Source organism: Tachysurus vachellii, chromosome 11, assembly GCF_030014155.1.
Source record: "Tachysurus vachellii isolate PV-2020 chromosome 11, HZAU_Pvac_v1, whole genome shotgun sequence".
Classification (NCBI taxonomy): Eukaryota; Metazoa; Chordata; class Actinopteri; order Siluriformes; family Bagridae; genus Tachysurus; species Tachysurus vachellii.
In genome coordinates this window covers 24012639-24033377 of record NC_083470.1, presented here as the reverse complement: position 1 = coordinate 24033377, position 20739 = coordinate 24012639, and the positions used below count along the sequence as shown (strand labels likewise).

At 43.9% G+C, this 20739-nt stretch overlaps 1 protein-coding gene across 1 annotated transcript in view; it reads left to right on the top strand.

The window, feature by feature from the left end:
* Positions 1–20739, top strand: part of gpat2 (glycerol-3-phosphate acyltransferase 2, mitochondrial) — a 148068-nt gene that overhangs the window by 91764 nt on the left and 35565 nt on the right. The window contains exon 3 of the mRNA XM_060882518.1: positions 16868–16952. Within this exon, the coding sequence (XP_060738501.1) occupies positions 16887–16952 (66 nt within the window). The 5' untranslated portion in view covers positions 16868–16886. The remainder of the gene's footprint in view (positions 1–16867; positions 16953–20739) is intronic.

Here is a 20739-nt window from a genome sequence, read left to right as displayed (position 1 = left end):
AAAGAGGCTTCTTGTTCAATAAGGTGTGTGATAACTGAGCGGTCTAGTGCTCTCTCTCTCTATCTCTCTCTCTCTCTCTCCCCCCTGTGTCTCTGTCTCTCTCTCTCTGTCTCTCTCACACTCTCTCTCTCTCTCTCCTTCCCTCCCCCATCTCTCTCTCTCACACTCTCTCTCTCTCTCTCTCTCTCTCTCTCCCCCGTGTCTCTGTCTCTCTCTCTCTCTGTCTCTCTCACACACTCTCTCTCTCTCTCTCTCTCTCTCTCCTTCCCTCCCCCTCTCTCACACTCTCACACACTCTCTCTCTCTCTTTTTCTCTCTACTTCCCTCCCTCTCTCCCCCTGTGTCTCTGTCTCTCTCTCTTTGTCTCTCTCTCTCTCTCTCTCTCATTCCCTCCCCCTCTCCCCCCGTCTCTCTCTCTCTCTTTTTCTCTCTACTTCCCTCCCTCTCTCCCCCCCTGTGTCTCTGTCTCTCTCTCTCTCCTTCCCTCCCCCTCTCCCCCGTCTCTCTCTCTCACACTCTCTCTCTCTTTTTCTCTCTACTTCCCTCCCTCTCTCCCCCCTGTCTCTCTGTCTCTGTCTCTCTCTCTCTCTCTCTCTCTCTCTCTCTGTGTCTCTCTCTCCCTCTCTCTCTCTAACTGATATTTGAAGTACTAATCTTTCTACAGCAGTCCTCATCTCTCTCTTTTCTGTAAGAGCCTGTTCATGTCTTCAGCTCATGGTTTAAACATCTGCTGGACCCTGCTGGAGTTTCAGCTCTTTCACACATTACCAGATCTCTCCCTGGTCTTTAAGGAGGCACTGAGGCGTCTGGTCAGGTTTCAGTCTCACAACTTCATCCTGTGAATTTGTGAAAGCCATCCATGAGTCCAGCCATCAGCTGGAGACAAATCAGCTGCCTGATCACCTTCATATTCCTTCTACTACTCCTTTTTCCTCCTCCTCCTCTTCCTCCTTTTTCTTGTTCTTCCTTTGCCTCATCCTTCTTCTTTGTCTTCCTCCTTCTGCTCGTCCTCATTGTTCTTCTCTTTCTTCTTCTTTTACCTCATCATTCTTTTTCTTCTTCCTCCTCATCCTTCTTCTTATTCTTCTTCTTCTTCCATCCATCCATTTTCTACCGCTTATCCGGGGCCGGGTCACGGGGGCAGCAGTCTAAGCAGGGATGCCCAGACTTCCCTCTCCCCAGACACTTCCTCCAGCTCTTCCGGGGGAATACCGCGGCGTTCCCAGGAGGCCAGCCAAGAGACATAGTCCCTCCAGCGTGTCCTAGGTCTTCCCCGGGGTCTCCTCCCGGTTGGACATGCCCGGAACACCTCCCCAGGGAGGCGTCCAGGAGGCATCCGGAACAGATGCCCGAGCCTCCTCAGCTGACTCCTCTCGATGTGGAGGAGCAGCGGCTCTACTCTGAGCTCTTCCCGAGTGACCGAGCTCCTCACCCTATCTCTGAGCTCCTCACCCTATCTCTAAGCCCTCACCCTATCTCTGAGCTCCTCACCCTATCGCCCAGCCACCCTGCGGAGGAAACTCATTTCGGCTGCCTGTATCCGGGATCTTGTCCTTTCGGTCATGACCCAAAGCTCATGACCATAGGTGAGGGTAGGAACGTAGATCGACTGGTAAATAGAGAGTTTCGCCTTGCGGCTCAGCTCCTTCTTCACCACAACAGACCGGTATATCGACCGCATCACTGCAGAAGATACACCGATCCACCTGTCGATCTCCCGCTCCATCCTTCCCTCACTCGTGAACAAGACCCCAAGATACTTAAACTCCTCCACTTGAGGCAGGAACTCTCCACCAACCTGAAGGGGGCATTCTTCTTCTTCTTCCTCCTAATTCTCCTCACCCTTCTTCTTCTTCCTCATGCTCATCCTCCTCTTTCTCCTCTTCCTCCTCCTTCTTCTTCTACCTCCTAATTCTCCTCATCCTTCTTCTTCTTCTTCTTCTTCCTCCTGCTCTTTCTCCTCCTTCTTCTTCTTCTTCTTCCTCCTCCTCCTCCTCCTCCTGCTTCTTCTTCTTCTTCTTCTTCTTCTTCTTCTACCATATAATTGGAACATTTAACATTTTTTCTCAGACATTTCTCAGAAATCTGAGCTGTGACTGCATTTTTTAGAGTTCTGAGGTTTAATTGCTAGCAGTGTGTTAGTTTCAGTCTACATTATCGTTACACTCATCACTGTGCATTTCCCACTCGATATTCCTGATGCTTTAAGCCGCGTTGATTATATGATGATATGAGTCAGGTGTGTGACGGGTCATCAGGGAGACGCAGGTACCTCGTGTACGGAGGCGAGGCAGAGGCTCGTACGGGAGCTGGTGCTGCGTCAGACCACTGAGTGTCCAGAGGGAATAAAATGATTCTATTCACAGTCAAACCCACAGAGCAGTAAATCAGAGGCAGGTGAACAAAGGGGAAGACGGTCATATTACAGCAGCCGAGCACTTACTGTAGAGACGTGAGGATTCCATCAGTTCACTAATACAAACTTCCAGCTGTGTGTGTGTGAGTGTGTGAGAGAGAGAGAGAGAGAGAGAGATGTGTGTGTGTGAGAGAGAGAGAGATGTGTGAGAGAGAGAGAGAGAGAGAGACCGATGTGTGTGTTTGTGTGTGAGAGAGAGAGAGAGAGAGAGTTGTGTGTGTGAGAGAGAGAGAGAGAGAGAGAGTTGTGTGTGTGTATATGTTTGTGGGAGAGAGTGACAGATAGGTGTGTGTGGGTGTGTGTGTGAGAGAGACAGATGTGTGTGTGTGAGAGAGAGAGAGTTGTGTGTGTGTATATATTTGTGGGAGAGTGACAAATAGGTGTGTGTGTGTGAGAGAGAGAGAGAGTTGTGTGTGTATATGTTTGTGGGAGAGAATGACAGATACAGTAGGTGTGTGGGAGAGAGAGAGATGTGTGTGCATGGGAGAGAGAGATGGGGGGGTGTGTGAGAGAGAGACAGATAGGTGGGTGTGTGTGTGAGAGAGAGAGACAGATACAGTAGGTGTGTGTGTAAGAGAGAGAGTTTACTGGTACTGTGTGTGACAGTTGGATAGATGTGTGTGTGAGAGCGAGAGAGCTCGAGCTCAGTGTTTACCAGTGATGCAGTGCGACATGCGCAGTGCAGTGAAGAAGCGTCTCTTCTGCCAGCTGTGGTGAAAGAGAACCTTCTAAAATTCATCAATCACAGAAAGCACCAGAGTCAGACTGGAGTGAGGGGACGGGAACCAGAGCCAAGTGGCCTCAGTGAACTGTGGGCAGAAGAAGAAGTGGCCCTTAGTGTTACAGCACTCATGACCTGGTGTACAGGGGACTGAGCTGCTCTCTGGTCACCAGTGTTAAACTCAATAGGTTACCAGAGAGAGACAGAAATACTGACAGACAGACAGTGAGAGGGGGAGAGACAGACAGGTGAGAGAGAGAGAGAGACAGGGAGAGAGAGAGACAGACAGGGAGAGAGAGAGACAGACAGGGAGAGAGAGAGAGACACAGAGAGAGAGAGAGACACGGAGAGAGAGAGAGACACAGAGAGATACGGACAAAGAGAGACAGACAGACATAGAGACAGAAAGAGAGAGAGACGGACACGGAGAGAGACAGACAGAGGGACAGACAGACAGAGAGAGACAGAGACACAGACAGAGAGAGACCGACAGGGAGAGAGACAGACACAGAGTGACAGAAAGGGAGAGAGACAGTCAGACATGCATAGAGCTGAATTCTGCATTTTGGGGTAAAAAAAAACAATGATGAAGATCAACACTTTTTTATCCATTTATGTTTTTGTCTTTAATGTTAATGTAAAAGAATGACATTGTACACCGCTGTACACTGACAGATTGTGTTTCTTTCTTCTGCTCTCTTCAGGCTTGATATTCGCCTCTCAGGTCTTCACACTTAGACTCTGACTGCACAAATCCACCGGGCTATCGATCATGGCAGAATGTTTAATGGGGATTAGTACGATCTAGATCTAGCACATTCTCTTTCAAACTGTGTGTGTATGTGTGTGTGTGTGTCTGTCTGTGTGTGTGTGTCTCTGTGTGTGTGTGTGTGTGTTTATCACGAATCAGAATTGATTAAAGTCTCGAGTTGATCTATGAATTATCTCCAGAAGGAATAACACGAGCGCTCTCATTTCTAATTCTTCTCTCTGAACAGATTAGCGGCGAGCGATCCGCCGGTCTCGGAGTAAGCGGCCGAACAGAGCGCGCTCGGCGGCGTCAGGTTTTCTACAGTGTTTGCAGGAAGGCGGAACTTCCTGTCAGCGATTGACTTTCGCTAACCCCAATCGGCTGAACCCAGAACTAACAGGTCCTGTTTGCACAGCGTTCCAGCCCACAGCCGTTAGCCAACCTACACACCAGTAATACACATGCTATATATTTCTAACCCACTGGAGCTGCTTATATGATAATGGACTTGCATAAGCAGGTCTTTGTGGGGTTTTTGTGCGTTTTCGATTTCCGCACCACTTCAGGTGAAGGTGTAGTTACATCACCAAAAACTTTCAGCTTTGACAAGAAGGTTCCTGTCTGCAACAAGAATTAGTGTCCTAAACCTTTATTCCTCTTTATAACTCAACAAAACCAAGCGATTTTTTCCCCCATGCTTTCACATGAGTGACCGACAAAGCGCTGCAGTTTCATCGACATCTCGACCGACGAGCGTCGGGAGACGAGTCGCACGGCACACTTAACGTCCCTCAACGATGTTCCGTGTTTTCACGTATTTGCGTTTTGGTCCATGTCTCGTCTCCGTTTCCTTCGTGAGTCATACTTAATATCATACTAAATATTTTGTCTATTTAAACCCTCGTCTGTCTCGTGTTTACGATACGTACCTCTTGAAACCAAGCTTTTTGTCCTCGTCCGTGTTTTCCCGGTTCTTTAATTCAGGTTGTTTTGATCTTGTAGCCGTCGACTAGTCTTTATGCTAACTATATGCTAATGATCTAAAATCGGCATCATATCTAAAAAAAAAAAAAAAAAACTGTCCGGATTGATTCCTCTTCGTTATGGATCGTTACCCCATACTTCTCCCCTCAGGTCCTACCAGGTTCAAGGAGATTTATTTGTTACCTACATGTTACACACCTGTGGTGTAGCGTAATGTTTTTATTTTTGTATTTAATGATTCCTCCCACGGGGGGCACGGTGGCTTAGTGGTTAGCACGTTCACCTCACACCTCCAGTGTTGGGGGTTCGATTCCCGCCTCCACCTTGTGTGTGTGGAGTTTGCATGTTCTCCCCGTGCCTCGGGGGTTTCCTCTGGGTACTCCGGTTTCCTCCCCCGGTCCAAAGACATGCATGGTAGGTTGATCTCTGGAAAATTGTCCGTAGTGTGTGATTGTGTGAGTGAATGAGAATGTGTGTGTGTGTGTGTGTGTGTGCCCTGCGATGGGTTGGCTCTCCGTCCAGGGTGTATCCTGCCTTGATGCCCGATGACGCCCGAGATAGGCACAGGCTCCCCGTGACCCGAGGTAGTTCGGATAAGAGGTAGAAAATGAGCGAGTGAGTGACTCCTCCCACAGCACAACCATGAACTGAACAATAGTATTGAATATGATAGGCATGTAGTACAACGGGGAATGTAATGGAATGTACTGTAGACAGTCTATACACAACTATACGGGGTGTGTGTGTGTGTGTGTGTAAGTGTGTATCTGTCTCCAGTTAAGAACTCAGGAAGAAAATCCATCAGATTGTTTTGTGTGACCTTTAATTAAACAGGTATCACAGAGACAATTTGGGGGGAAAACAAAAGAAGGCTTTCATTAACCTCAAGCTCCAGCGTATAAGATTAAATTTGTCAGTTCCTGTTATCACTTACGCTGTAGCAGCTACACACAGCTTTTTTTTTTTGTCTTTTGAAGCTCAAAAGCGAATCTCCTCATGAATGGGCTGTTGCTATAGAAACGATACCGTAAGAGAAAGAAGGCGCTAATGTAAACATGCGCATAAATTATCGCTATTTTAAACAAATCTTTTTGCGTTTTGTTCGTAACGGTCGCAGATGGGATTTTTTCAGTGTATTTTTATCCGTGTGAGTAAAAGCATCGGATTGCGTCGTGTGTTTTTACAGAAGAGAACACACGGGGGGGGTTTGGGTGGGGAGGTAAAAGAGGTCAAACATTATTTTTTGACAGCTTGCATCATCACTCTGTTCCAAGTGCCCACTTTTCCTCCCACACCTCTCACGCTCGTATGTAGAATCAGAAATACTAAAAGCGACGATCGCGCGCCCCGGCGCACACGTACGCTTCGACATCGCATTAAAATATACGACGTGACTCAACGCCGAAGCCGCGTTTCTCCACAATTGCTCCAATTTCCCAGGAAGAGCAATGAATTTTAGTAGAAACACCTTTCAGACATTCTTGTTTTCCTTTCTGAGAATATTCCCCCGAAACTCGTGCGTGTTGACCCGACTCCACGTTTTTAAAGATGATTCAGTCGACACAGTGGCTTAAAAATAGATGCGGGTGCAGCAACGTAATTCCGCAGTCGTGGTTGGTTGGTTGGTTTGTTTGTTTGTTTGTTTGCTCAGTTGCCTGGTTACGGACTGAATCCTCATCCGTGAGCGCTGTTTTTTCTGTGAGAGAAATATCTGTCCTTCATCTCGTCTTTGTTATATCCAATGTGATGATGATAATAATAATAAAAATAATAATAATAATAATAATAATAATAATAATAATACATGGGGGGGCACGGTGGCTTAGTGGTTAGCACGTTCGCCTCACACCTCCAGGGTCGGGGTTCGATTCCCGCCTCCACCTTGTGTGTGTGGAGTTTGCATGTTCTCCCCGTGCCTCGCGGGTTTCCTCCGGGTACTCCGGTTTCCTCCCCCGGTCCAAAGACATGCATGGTAGGTTGATTGGCATCTCTGGAAAATTGTCCGTAGTGTGTGATTGCGTGAGTGAATGAGAGTGTGTGTGTGTGCCCTGCGATGGGTTGGCACTCCGTCCAGGGTGTATCCTGCCTTGATGCCCGATGACGCCTGAGATAGGCACAGGCTCCCCGTGACCCGAGGTAGTTCGGATAAGCGGTAGAAGATGAATGAATGAATGAATGAATAATAATACATTTTATTTAAAGGCGCCTTTCTGAACACTCAAGGTCACCGTACAAAAAACAACAAAGACGATCAAAATCGAATAGCTACATTGCGATACAAATTAGACCAGCAGTACAAATTATGATGTAGAATAAGCTAAACTAAACAGATGAGTTTTAAGCTGAGATTTAAATAATGAAAGAGAAACAATATTACGGAGTTCAGATGGAAGTGAGTTCCAGAGCTGAGGTGCAGAGTAACTGAAAGCTCTATTCCCCATAGTTACAAGACGGACAGAGGGAACAATGAAATGAGTGGAAGAAGAAGATCTAAGAGTACGAGTTTGTTGATGATGATGATGATGATGATGGTTTTTGCCCACTATAGATGATGCACAGAAATAGATGAGTTATAGCGTGTAATTCTACTTAAAACGTTAATGCACCTGATATTCATTCTTACACATACTGCACTTTTTTTTTTGCACTATAATTGCACATCTGTCACATTCATAGATATATATATATTTTTTTTTCTTTAGAATTTCTTCCGTTTTTTGCTCCAATTTCTAACATTCTGTTTTTATGGTATTTTATTTATTTATTTATTTTTTTTTATTTATTTTTTTTTTTTTGTCCTTTCACTTTTATTCTCTTTATTCTCATTGATTAAGGCTCAAGGTCCAAACCTTTGCCAACAGTGAGACAGCAGAGACTGTAACATTAACGTCTCGCTCGTTGTTACACTCATCGCTAATTGTTGTTAGTTGACTAGGGGATGAGTCTCTTCAGGGAAAATAAATAAAAACGATTACACCACAAATTTCAGTCCAGCTGAGAGCCACTTTCAGATATCTTTAGAAAGAATGGTGTTCATGGCTCCAGGACAGTTCCAGAGAGCATTGAGACCATTGATGTTCTGGTGGCTCGTGGTGGCCCAACACAGCAACCAGAACATGTTCATCTCTCCAAGACAGTTCCAGAAAGAACTCATGAAGAGCATTGATGTTCTGGTGGCTCTTGGTGGCCCAACACAACAACCAGAACATGTTCATCTCTCCGAGACAGTTCCCGAAAGAACTCATGAAGAGCATTGATGTTCTGGTGGCTTGTGGTGGCCCAACACAGCAACCAGAACATGTTCATCTCTCCAAGACAGTTCCAGAAAGAACTCATGAAGAGCATTGATGTTCTGGTGGCTCTTGGTGGCCCAACACAACAACCAGAACATATTAATCCTTCCAAGACAGTTCCCGAAAGAACTCATGAAGAGCATTGATGTTCTGGTGGCTCTTGGTGGCCCAACACAACAACCAGAACACCTTCATTGCTCCATGACAGTTCCAAAGAGAATACGTGGAGCATTGTTCTTCTGGTGGCCCAACAAAAGCAACCTTTTGTAACAGTACAGTATCAGAAACATGACCACATGGATGCAAGCCAAGTCATGAGGACTTCTGGATCATCTAGCATAGACAAATCCGATTTAAATATCTGTCCATCATCAAATTTGGACATCCTCAGAATGGCTTCCTGCTAGTGCTGACCAGTTCACCTCGTCCTGTTCCGACTCGGGTTTTACAGCTCGGGTTCAGAGATGAAAGGCGGTTTTCTAATTCCGTTAGCACGTGTCTTGTATACGTGTCGAATGTGGAGTCATGTGAAACAGTTTAATGTCCAGCGATGATGCTAAAGAACTCTGAGTTTCAGCTGAGTTTGTCTCGAGGCGTCGTGCACCGTAAACTGAGATCAAACTGTTTCTTGTTTCAAAAGAAGTTTTCAGCGATGTCAAAAAGTAACAGAGCAAAAGCTGGACAGGACACGAGCAGCGTTTCTGAGAAAGTCCTCACTTCTTCTTGCTTTGTCAGGTCAAGTTGTTCAAGTGCAGAGTCAGTGCTGAAAGGAAAGGCTGAAATACCCCGAAGTGTCCGTGGTCCTACTGTACACGCTGTCAGTCTCAATTAACACTGTGATAGAATCCAAAGCTTCTGTTCTCCAAAAGGGTTAAAGGCTCATTGGGGGGGGGAAGGAACAATCTCTCTCTCTCTCTCTCTCTCTCTCTCTCTCTCTCTCTCTCTCTCTCTCTCTCTCTCTCTCTCTCTCTCTCTCTCTCTCTCTGTTATTCTCTCTCTCTCTCTCTCTCCCTCTCTCTCCCTCTCCCTCTCTCTGTTATTCTCTATCTCCCTCTCTCTCCCTCTCCCTCTCTCTGTTATTCTCCCTCTCCCTCTCTCTCTCTGTTATTCTCTCTCTCTCTCTCTCTCTCTCTCTCTCTCTCTCTCTCTCTCTCTCTCTCTCTCTGTTATTCTCTATCTCCCTCTCTCTCTCTCTGTTATTCTCTCTCTCTCTCTCTCTCTCTCTCTCTCTCTCTCTCTCTCTCTCTCTCTCTCTGTTATTCTCCCTCTCCCTCTCTCTCTCTGTTATTCTCTCTCTCTCTCTCTCTCTCTCTCTCTCTCTCTCTCTCTCTCTCTCTCTCTCTCTCTCTCTCTGTTATTCTCTCTCTCTCTCTGTTATTCTCTCTCTCTCTCTCTCTCTCTCTCTCTCTCTCTCTCTATCTCTCTCTGTTATTCTCTCTCTCTCTCTCTCTCTCTCTCTGTTATTCTCTCTCTCTCTCTCTGTTATTCTTTCTCTCGCTCTCGTTTTCTCTCTCTGTTATTCTCTCTCTCGCTTTCTCTCTGTTCTTCTCCCTCTCTCTCTCTTTCTCTCTCTCTCTCTCTCTCTCTCTCTCTCTATCTCTGTTATTCTCTCTCTCTCTATCTCTGTTATTCTCTCTCTCTCTCTCTCCCCTATAACTCTACTCTTTTTTTTGTGTCATTCTCATTCTTCATTTATCCATCTCTCTCTCTCCCTCTATTATTTCCTTCTGTCTTTCTCTCTTAGAGGAAGAATAAAAAAGCAGGACGAAGATATTAAAGATGACTGGTCACATCATAGACATTCTCTATGCTCATTTCCCTGCGAGTTCATATCCACCCTCTTTTGATGTTTGTAGAAAATGAAAAAAATATAGATTTTGTCTTGTTTCAACGTGGAACTGAAATAGACTTAATTAGTATTTTACGTCATGAATCTCCACAGAGTTTTTTTTTATCATGCCGGGGGTCATTGTGTCAGTCTCAGCAGCCAGGAGGTCTTCCTGAGGAGATAAAAAGCTACGATAAGAATGGGGATTAGTCTGAGAAGCAAGAACAGATCGTTTGGGACGGAAGTGCAGACTTGGTGGGAATCTTTAAGCATCACCAAAGATTTGTCTTAAAGGGTGAGTGAAGTCAGGAGATGATCATCAGTGTGGCACCACCATCGTTGGAGGACATCGTGTCAGAAGTCACTTCCCACCGATCGTCCGGTTCCCAATCTAGCCTCAGGTTCCTGTTGTCTTTTGCCCCTTTTCCACCGAGGCAGTTTGAGTGCTGGTTCGGAGCCTAATTTAGAACCAGTTCTTTCTTTTTCGACAGCCAAAGCACCGGCTCTGAACCGGGAAAAGTGGTTCTTAAGTAGCACCAAAACGTTGCTGGTCTAGACTTAAGAACCGCTTGTGTTAGGAGCTGTGGGCGGAGCTACAGTTAGCGCATTTGATAATGTACCTTAAGTATACTAAAGTTTAATACACTTTTACTTTACCGTGATATGATACATTATCAGCACACATGATAGAAGGTAGCTAATAGTACAGTTAGCTAAGGCTAACTTTTTTCTGTGTTAATGATAAAATAACGTTATGTACTTTCTCGATAACAACCTCCGTTTATACAGATTACATGGAGCTGCACGTACACGTTGGATTCGCCACGTTTGGGTGTTAATGTAGGTTCACAAAGCCATGAGCATTAACAGTAAAGCAACATCCGCCATTGTTGATGTTGTGTTTGTGTTTGTCCCTGCTGCGCTAACGTTGCTGGGACACGTGACACGTATACAGTGACGTCAGACTCGGCTCTGTGACGGCTCTCTAACTGACGGAAAGGCAAACCGGTTCTTAGAAGGTTCGCCAGTGGAACCAAATTTGAACCAGCACCAGTGCTACAGTAGCTATGAACCAGCAACCGGTTCTTTTTGGTGGAAAAGGGGTATTCGTGTCCGACTGAGTGAACCGGAACCCGATGCCGTTGTCCTCTCGACATCTTGAGTTTCCTTGAGAGACGCTTTCGAGTCTGTACGTTCTCCTCAGAGCTTCTCTCGCAGACGAGTCGTTTCCGTACGACGACCCGCCGTAGCCCGTGCGGCCCGAACAAGCTCACCGTGATCAAAGTCTTCTGTTTTATCTCTTAATCCTGTTGACTGATTTGCTTTCATTTCATCCACCTCTCAGAGGAAAACAAATTTATCTCCTGTTCATTTCATCTAAAAAGAATAACGAGGCATCAGATATAATCAGATATGCTGGTAAACCCTGCTAACGGTCTCCGATAAGCTTTATGACTCTCACTGCTCAATACTCCTGAAATCCATCGTGTAGAAAAAAAGATGTTTTGTTTTAAAGTAGACGAAGCACGTACAGTATGATTTATTTAAAGTCCTCTGTGTCTGAAGCGCGGTGAATAAATAGGTTTGGAGCAGATAAAAGGAAAGCCGGATGTTGTAACCAGGTTCAGCAGTGATATCAGGTCACGAGTTAGTGAAGAGAACTCCAGAGAATTCACACGCAAACACGACTCCTTTCTGACTTTATTCAAGTGAAGCTCTGCTGGAGCTGCTGGAGTGGAGAAGAGAAGCTGATGATGGCTCATCCTGCCTGCTGAGCCTTTTACGTTACAATCAGGTTTCTGTAGCTACGATCAAAGAAAATGGGGGATTGGTGGAGGAAACTTAGGTGTCTCTCTAACTACTTACTGTAGCGCAGAGTCTCTCTCTCTCTCTCTCTCTCTCTCTCTCTCTCTCTCTCTCTGGCTTTTTGTCATTCTCTCTCTCTCTCTCTCTCTCTCTCTGGCTTTTTGTCATTCTCTCTCTCTCTCTCTCTCTCTCTCTCTCTCTCTCTCTCTCTCGCTTTTTGTCATTCTCTCTCTCTCTCTGGCTTTTTGTCATTCTCTCTCTCTCTCTCTCTCTGGCTTTTTGTCATTCTCTCTCTCTCTCTCTCTCTCTCTCTCTCTCTCTCTCTCTCTCTCTCTCTCTCTGGCTTTTTGTCATTCTCTCTCTCTCTCTCTCTCTCTCTCTCTCTCTCTCTCTCTCTCTCTCTCTCTGGCTTTTTGTCATTCTCTCTCTCTCTCTCTCTCTCTCTCTCTCTCTCTCTCTCTCTCTGGCTTTTTGTCATTCTCTCTCTCTCTCTCTCTCTCTCTCTCTCTGGCCTTTTGTCATTCTCTCTCTCTCTCTCTCTCTCTGGCTTTTTGTCATTCTCTCTCTCTCTCTCTCTCTCTCTCTCTCTGGCCTTTTGTCATTCTCTCTCTCTCTCTCTCTCTCTCTCTCTCTCTCTCTCTCTCTCTCTCTCTCTCTCTCTCTCTCTGGCTTTTTGTCATTCTCTCTCTCTCTCTGTCTCTCCCTCTCTCTCTCTCTGGCTTTTTGTCATTCTCTCTCTCTCTCTGTCTCTCCCTCTCTCACTACAGTATGTCTATCACTCACTATCTTTTACTCTTTTTTTGTGTCATTTTCATTTTCCATGCATCTCTCTCTCTCTCTCTCTCCCCTTCTGTCTCTGTCTCTCTCTCTGTCTGGCTCTCTCTCCCTCGCTATGTCTATCACTCACTATATTTTACTCTTTTTTTGTGTCATTTTCAGTCTCCATTCATTCATCCATCTCTCTCTGTCTCTCTCTCTCTCTGTCCCTCACTATGTCTATCACTCACTATCTTTGTCATTTTCATTTTCCATCCATCTCTCTCTCTCATTCTCTCTCTTTTAGTCTCTCTCTTGCTCTCTCTCTCCTATCTTCTACTTTTTTGTATCATTCTCCATTCATCCACCTCTCTCTCTCTCTCTCTCTCTCTCTCTCTCTCTCTCTCCCCTCTATTCTCTCCTTCTGTCTGTCTCTCTCAGTTTATTGATGTGATAAGAGAGAGAGATTTTGTACCACACAGGTTTTATCATCCTGTTATAAATATCACTTTAAGGCACGATGGATGAATAATTTAGATTTTCAGTGAAAAGTAAAGGAAGGTATTAAAGGATCATAGAGAGGAAAAAGAATCGTGTCAGCAATAAGAAAACACCGGAAATTAAAAAGTGACCTAGCAGTCGTACATTTATGAAACATTTAGAAAATGTAATGGACGTGTTCCAAAAATAACATTTGAAGCATTTGAGACGATTGGGATATTTGGTGCATTAAACGGTTACATATTCATAGAGTTCTAGTAAAGCGTTACATCTGATGATCGCCTTCGTCTCTGAACCAGACAGCGTTCAGCGCTCGGGTTTCAGCTCCGTGGGATCAGAGTCCCATCACGAAGGAGCTGCCAGACTCCCTGATATCAGATGACTGATAACGTGATCCCACGTTTATCGCTTTCATCCCGCCGTCATTAACACCGTGCGGTGATAACGTCTGACCGAATAAATAGCTTTTCATGACCTGGATGTAATCCACACGCACGTTACGCAGCGCTGCGTTGTGTCGATCTGCTGTAAATCATGAAGGAAATGGAATTAACGCTCGTGTCACTGTAATTAACCCTACGAGAGAAAATCTCATTATATTCACGAGTCGAATTCCAAAAACATTCATCAGGTCATTGAGCGTTAAATCAGTCTCAGTTATTCACGTTGACTTTTCCCCACACTGATGGTGCACGGTGTATATTTATAATCTATAAACATAGATTATATGCTGTATATTTATAATCACACCCTCCGGTGTCACCCAGATGAGGATGAGGTTCCCCTTTGAGTCTGGTTCCTCTCAAGGTTCCTTCCTTCACGATTCAAGGGAGTTTTTTCTCCCCACAGTCACCCGAGTCACCTCAGACTTTCTCATTGGGGATAAATACAAACACATTTAAATATATCTATATTATTCTTTATAATAACCTTTTCTTCTATGTTTATGTTCTGTAAAGCTGCTTCGAGACTACGTCGATTGTAAAAATCGCTATACAAATAAATTTATTTGTAAACGTAAATTTGTTTATTTGTAAACGTAAATTTATTTGTAAACGTAAATTGTTTATTTGTAAACATAAATTTGTTTATTTGTAAATGTAAATTTGTTTATTTGTAAACATAAATTTGTTTATTTGTAAACGTAAATTTGTTTATTTGTAAACGTAAATTTATTTGAAAATGTAAATTTATTTGTAAACGTAAATTTGTTTATTTGTAAACGTAAATTTATTTGTAAACGTAAATTTGTTTATTTGTAAACATAAATTTGTTTATTTGTAAACGTAAATTTATTTGTAAACGTAAATTTATTTGTAAACGTAAATTTATTTCTTTGTAAACGTAAATTTGTTTATTTGTAAACGTAAATTTGTAAACAAATACGTTTTATTTGTGTAGCGCAACGGACGTCGTCTCCAAGCAGCTTTCCAGAACATAAGAAATGTAGTCCAGAAAAGTTCATCATACAAAGATTTATATTCGACTTTTATTTAAATGTTTGTATTTATCCCCAACAAGCCTGAGGCGACTGTGGTGAGTAAAATCTCATCCTCATCGTGTTATAAACACCGGAGACTGTTATTATGAATAATACAGTTCTACAGTCAGACAGATCTGTATTGATTAGAAGGTCGTTGTCCTCAGAGACCACATCACATCGCATCTTCTCACCGAAGCTCTGGAGCCGGTACAGTCTCTGGATGGGTAGAACAAGAGAAGCAGGTGGTGAAGCCTAAAAAAAGTTTACACACCCCTGTTAAAATGTCAGGTTTTTGCGACGTGAAAAAATAAAACCGAGATCAATCACGCCCCAAAATCAGATCTGGTTTCAGGACAAACAACAGCAGCTGCGATAACCCGGTTATCATCAGCATGCGCACGCTTTTGTAGCCGCATCGGGGACATACAGTATATAGATGTACGGATGGTGCGGCGATTTTCAGAACGAACACAGATCTTCTAGAGGTTATCTGACTGCTCAGAGATCGCGATCAGAAAAATGTTCCAAAGGCGTTTCCAAAGCTTTAAGGGGAAAACGGTAAAGACCATCAGGAAGAAATGGATAAAATGGAGCCACAGGGTGACATCACCACAAACAGGACGTCCCTCCAAGACCTGAGGAGGACGTTTTAGCTTGGAGGCTGCCAAGAGACCTAAAGCTCCGTTAAAGGAGCATTAAAATTAGACACATGCTGATGACTGGAGAGAAAGAAAATAAACATTCAACTAAATCAGCCTCAAATCCGTGTGGCAAATAGTTTTAGGGTCTGATGAGAAAGCCGATAATTTATCCTCAAACATTTCATTAATCTAAACGGACGAGTCTCTGGAGTGAGACTTTTACAGTATATACATTTATAGGAAAGTCCCGAAAGATTCCGCGGTCGTTCGTCCGCATGTGACCCGGGAAATGAATACGTAAATGCAGCGAGACCCTTGATCTCCTTTCACTCTACAGAATAAGCTTTTAATAAGTTTTCACTTCTTTGGAGGCTTTGACTTTGGCTTTGATTTATTTTTTTATGTCAAGCTGAAAATAGATTAGGAAATAATTTTCTACTGGTGAAATAGAAAAGCCTAAAGCGGCGGATTACTTTTCTCTAGGTGGTGTGTTTTGCTTGTCTTGCTTTATTTCCACTTGTGCTGCAAAAACACACACACACACACACACACACCCTAGACGGATTGTAAATGTTAATGAAGAAATATTTGTGTTGTTTAAGAGGAAAAAGGCTGAGGACAACAAACTGACTTCATAATCACATCTTAGATCTGTGTGTGTGTGTGAGATGTTGTATGGAGTAGAAAACATACGCGTGTGTGTGTAATGTAGAGAGTAGAAAACAGGTGTGTGTGTGTGTGGTGATGTATGGAGTAGAAAATGTACGAGTGTGTGTAATGTAGAGAGTAGAAAACAGGTGTGTGTGTGGTGATGTTGCAGAGAATAGAAAACAGGTGTGTTTGTGTGTGTGATGTTGTATGGTGTAGAAAACGTACGCGTGTGTGTAATGTAGAAAACAGGTGTGTGTGGTGTTGCGGAGAGTAGAAAACAGGTGTGTGTGTGGTGATGTTGCGGAGAGTAGAAAACGTGTGTGTGTGTGTGGTGATGTTGCAGAGAGTAGAAAACAGGTGTGTTTGTGTGTGTGTGTGTGTGTGGTGATGTTGTAGAGAGTAGGAAACAGGTGTGTTTGTGTATGTGTGGTGATGTTGCGGAGAGTAGAAAACAGGTGTGTGTGTGTGGTAATGTTGTAGAGAGTATTAAACAGGTGTGAGTGATGGAGAGTAGAAAACGTGGGTTTGTGGCCGTAGAGAGTAGAAAACACAGGTGTGTGTGTGTGTGTGTGTGTGTGTGTGTGAGATGCTGTAGGTTGTAAAAAACTCAGGAGAAGAGAGACAGATGACGAGGCCCCTGATGATGGAGGGATATTATTTGGTTAGGTGCAAAAGACGAGGGTCAGTTCAGTGTGTTCCACCTGCATACGTACATACAGGTTGTTGTCGTTGTTATTGTTGTGTTCTGGTTTTAAAACCATGCTGCATTAATATCAGAGCTGCTGATCCCGAGCCTTTACGTCTCAGCTGTCAGACGTTTTCGTAACCTATTTACTATCTAGTGAGTGTAAAGGAAATGAGAGAGAAGCAGAACCACAGGTCCAGTGTTCTCTACACACCTTTATATTTTCATTAAGGATTGAATTTAAAGCTCTGTTCGATTTAACCAGGGACTTCGGACACCAAGGATCTTTAGGGAAATCTATTCAGATTTAAATATATAACTGTATCCTTGTTGTTCTTTCTTTTCTTTCAGACTTCCGTGTGTCGTAAACATGACCGTAGGAAGCGACGGCTTCGATCCCAGAGCCGATGTCACGTCTCAGCCTAAACGTCCTGCTGTAAGTCACCGCTTCACCGCTTTTGCTGTCGAATTTCATCGACTCTTCTATAAAGTGCCTCCTGGGGGCTGTTTGAGTGGAACACTGGCCAGAAACGACCTGTAGACCATTTTACATTTCACTGCTTACTGGAAACGCGGTCGAGCCGCCGGGACTTTTTATTTTTGGTGGCTGGAATTTAAAAAAAAAAGCCACGCCTCCATTAACAGAACTGAAATATACCGAAAGGTCACGTCTACATCACTGGAACTGAAACACCCAACAACAACAACAACAAAAAAAGACTACAAACGAATTATACATTTCTGAAGCCATTTTGATTGATTTGTCTTAATACGTAACACCGTTACCATGGAAACCTTTTTAAAACATGAAACATTAAAAAAATTCAATTTTGCTAACGCCCTGTGATGGGTTGGCACTCCGTCCAGGGTGTATCCTGCCTTGATGCCCGATGACGCCCCGTGACCCGAGGTAGTTCGGATAAGCGGTAGAAGATGAATGAATGAATGAATTTTGATGACGTTCGCGACTCGTCTCGTCTTTTATCTCGGATTAATTCATTTCTCGGAAACTAATCACGTTCAGTAGGAAGTGAAGTTGTCTCGTGTGTCACGTTCACACCTAATTTGTTCACATATAGATTCTGGTAGAGAAAATCGATAATTCCGCTCATGGTAGCTAATTTAGACGGCGAACAAACGGACTAACGGCTCCCGAGTGGCGAGACACTAGGGGGAATTAGGGGGAAATAAAGGGACTCTCTAAAGAGAACTTTATCAGCAAATCTTAGATAATGAAGCTGCAGACTAAGAATAATAGTAATAATTAGAACGTACATTTCCTGAAGAAAATGTGAATGGTGCTTGCACGTGGCAAATCCCGGAGGCTAGTCGAGACGAGCATGTGACGTCATCTGAATACTCTTGAGGAAGTTTTTCTCATTGTGCTGAGTGTTTTGATATGTCACATGTCCATGTTGTGCTAATTTTTTATTTTCACGTGACGTCATCAAAATACACGTGATTAAGTTCCCCTCATTGTTCTGAGTGTTTTGATATGTCACATGTCCATGTTGTAAAAAGTTTTTTGATTTTGCATATTTTGGGGGCGGGGCTGCGGCACAACCAGAAGGCCAGTCGGTACACTGATTTAAATGTTTGTTAAGAGTATCACCCTAAAGGAGCTGGCCGAGTTATAAACCTCCAAAGTTTATAATGGTCTATGGTCTATGGGGAAAAAAGGCAACTTTGAGACCCAGTACCGTAAGTACCGGTACTCGGATCGCTTATAAAAGTCATAGCACACCTCTCCTCAATGAGCCGGTCGATTTGACACGTCATCATGGGTCTAGGACAAAAGCTACGGGACAAGTTACGTGCCGAAGTTGTCCGGCGCAATAGTAATAATGTTGCTTTGCAAGCACCATTAATAATAACGATGATAATAATTGGCCACGTCAGTCAGAGTTAGTAAATACATAGCAGGTCATGGTGTGTGATTTGAGACACACCGTATTAACAACACACTCTCTGTGGCCCTGTGCGATAGCAAAGTGTTTCTAATCCTGTGTAACGTAATCAGAGATCCAGATGTTCCAGATGAGCGTCTTGGCTGACAGATAGTGGATGTCTGTAGCTCGTGTACAGTAATGAAAGCTTTCTGTGGCACATTTGCACTTACATGGGTTTTTGATCGGTTTTGCGGAAACGGGTTGTTTATCATAGCGACCTTCACGGAAAGCCATTAAAACTAAAGCACACGACACGCACGCTCTCAGAGAGAGCCGCTTTGTTTAGTGGCAGTCGTTTGGAAAACATGCCCAGTGACGCTACATCTGTAGACGACCGAGAGCCAAACCGAGGTCCAGATTTAGTCGAGAGAATCAGTAGGGGATAAAGATTATCCTGGACGAATGAACGACTCACTAACAAACGCTGCTTTCAGAACAAGGTTCTCAACTCAACAAGAATTTCCATGATGTCATTCGAGTCACTGAGGCGTTACTCAGGATTCTTCCTGGTTATATAATCAGTAAGGAATAAGACACTAGATGGTGTGTGCTGTTCTGGTACAATATTATAACGAACAAAAAGTCCGCTGTCATGGAAAGTTTTCATACTCGCTGGCACAGGAGACTCTTTCTGGAAATGTTCCGCACATCTTAGACTCAACCTCAGACATTTCTTTTTCTCTTTTAAGTGAGATTTTATTATTAATATCAATCGAGTTAGATTAGGTGGAGCCTCAGTTCTATAGTCTCCTGCCTTCATGTCTTGTCCTTAGATAGTTGAGCATCTTCTTCTCTTAAGTTTTTACTTCATATCTTCGGTGGTGAAAATTGCATAGTCAAAGCCAGAACGGCATCGAAGTGAGTCAACTGTCTCGCCGCGATCATAGCGTAGACCGTAGTAGTAGCTGTACACGTGCCTGTTATCGTCACTTGCCGTCTGATTGGTTCCGTCTCGAACGGGAGCCAATTAGCATCGCCGTAACTGTATCGTATCCACGACCCGAGACGTAACTGTTTCAGAAGCGTCTTCTACGGATGTTGCAGTGTTAGCAGGGCGTAATTGACAAAACATGAAAACTATAGAAACTTACAGTACTCTTTCTATAGTAGAAGTGACTTGTGTTTTAGGTTCTGCATAAAGTTTTATGCTGCGAGTTTTGACTAAATTTCCAAAGCCAGGAAGCGTATTTACGCAAATACGCGCGTTGGGGGAAGTCGTGGCCTAATGGTTAGAGAGTCTGACTCTGGGTTCGAGTCTCGGGCTGGCAATACCACGACTGAGGTGCCCTTGAGCAAGGCACCGAACTCCCCCAGCTGCTCCCCGGGCGCCGCAGCATAAATGTCTGCCCACTGCTCCGGGTGTGTGTTCACGGTGTGTGTGTGTGTGTGTTCACTGCTGTGTGTGTGTGTGTGCACTTTGGATGGGTTAAATGCAGAGAACAAATTCTGAGTGTCGGTCACCGTACTTAGCCGTATGTCACGTCACTTTCTTTCTTTCTTTCTTTCTTTCTTTCTTTCTTTCTTTCTTTCTTTCTTTCTACAGAAGCAGTATCATGTTAGAATTAACACATTTGTCTGACATTTGTTCAACAAATTCTTAGTATGGGTCACCGTACTTAGCCGTACGTCACGTCACTTTAAGTAAACCCCTGTAATTATCAGTAACGGCTGCTGCCACAGCAACGATAAAAACAGACCCAAGCGCAGGGATAAAGAAACAACACCGCTTATCAAAAAAACGTGAAATATCGAGGGAAATAAACACGAAAAACTTGACGCAAGGCATGGTGAAAAATAGGGGGAAAATAAACACTAACGATAACGCAAGGAAAACAAAGACGAAGACTCCGCCACGCAACGCGCAACGGGGAGGGAATAAATAGGCAGGGTAATTAGGGTCAGGTCAGAACAGGTGCGAAACAAACACTAGAGCACAAACAATACACGTGACAAAACACGCTGCCGGAACATCCCATAATGTACTGGCAGGAAACGTCCAAGCAGAGTCCTGACAGGAATAATTCATTCCCGTCATATAACGTACAATCCCACTAAGAAGATCAACGAGGTCTTAAGCTTAGACAGGATTTTAGTTAGCGAACACTTCACCTGTATTGGATCTGGACTGATCCTCCAACCGGCGTTGTTGTGTTGTCGTTGTGTACGATGCCTGAGAGAGCTAACTAACCAAACAAAAATTTGATATATCCATGGTGACAGATATTAAAAGATAGATGCTCATACATTATGCAATCTTTTTGAATAATTGAGTAG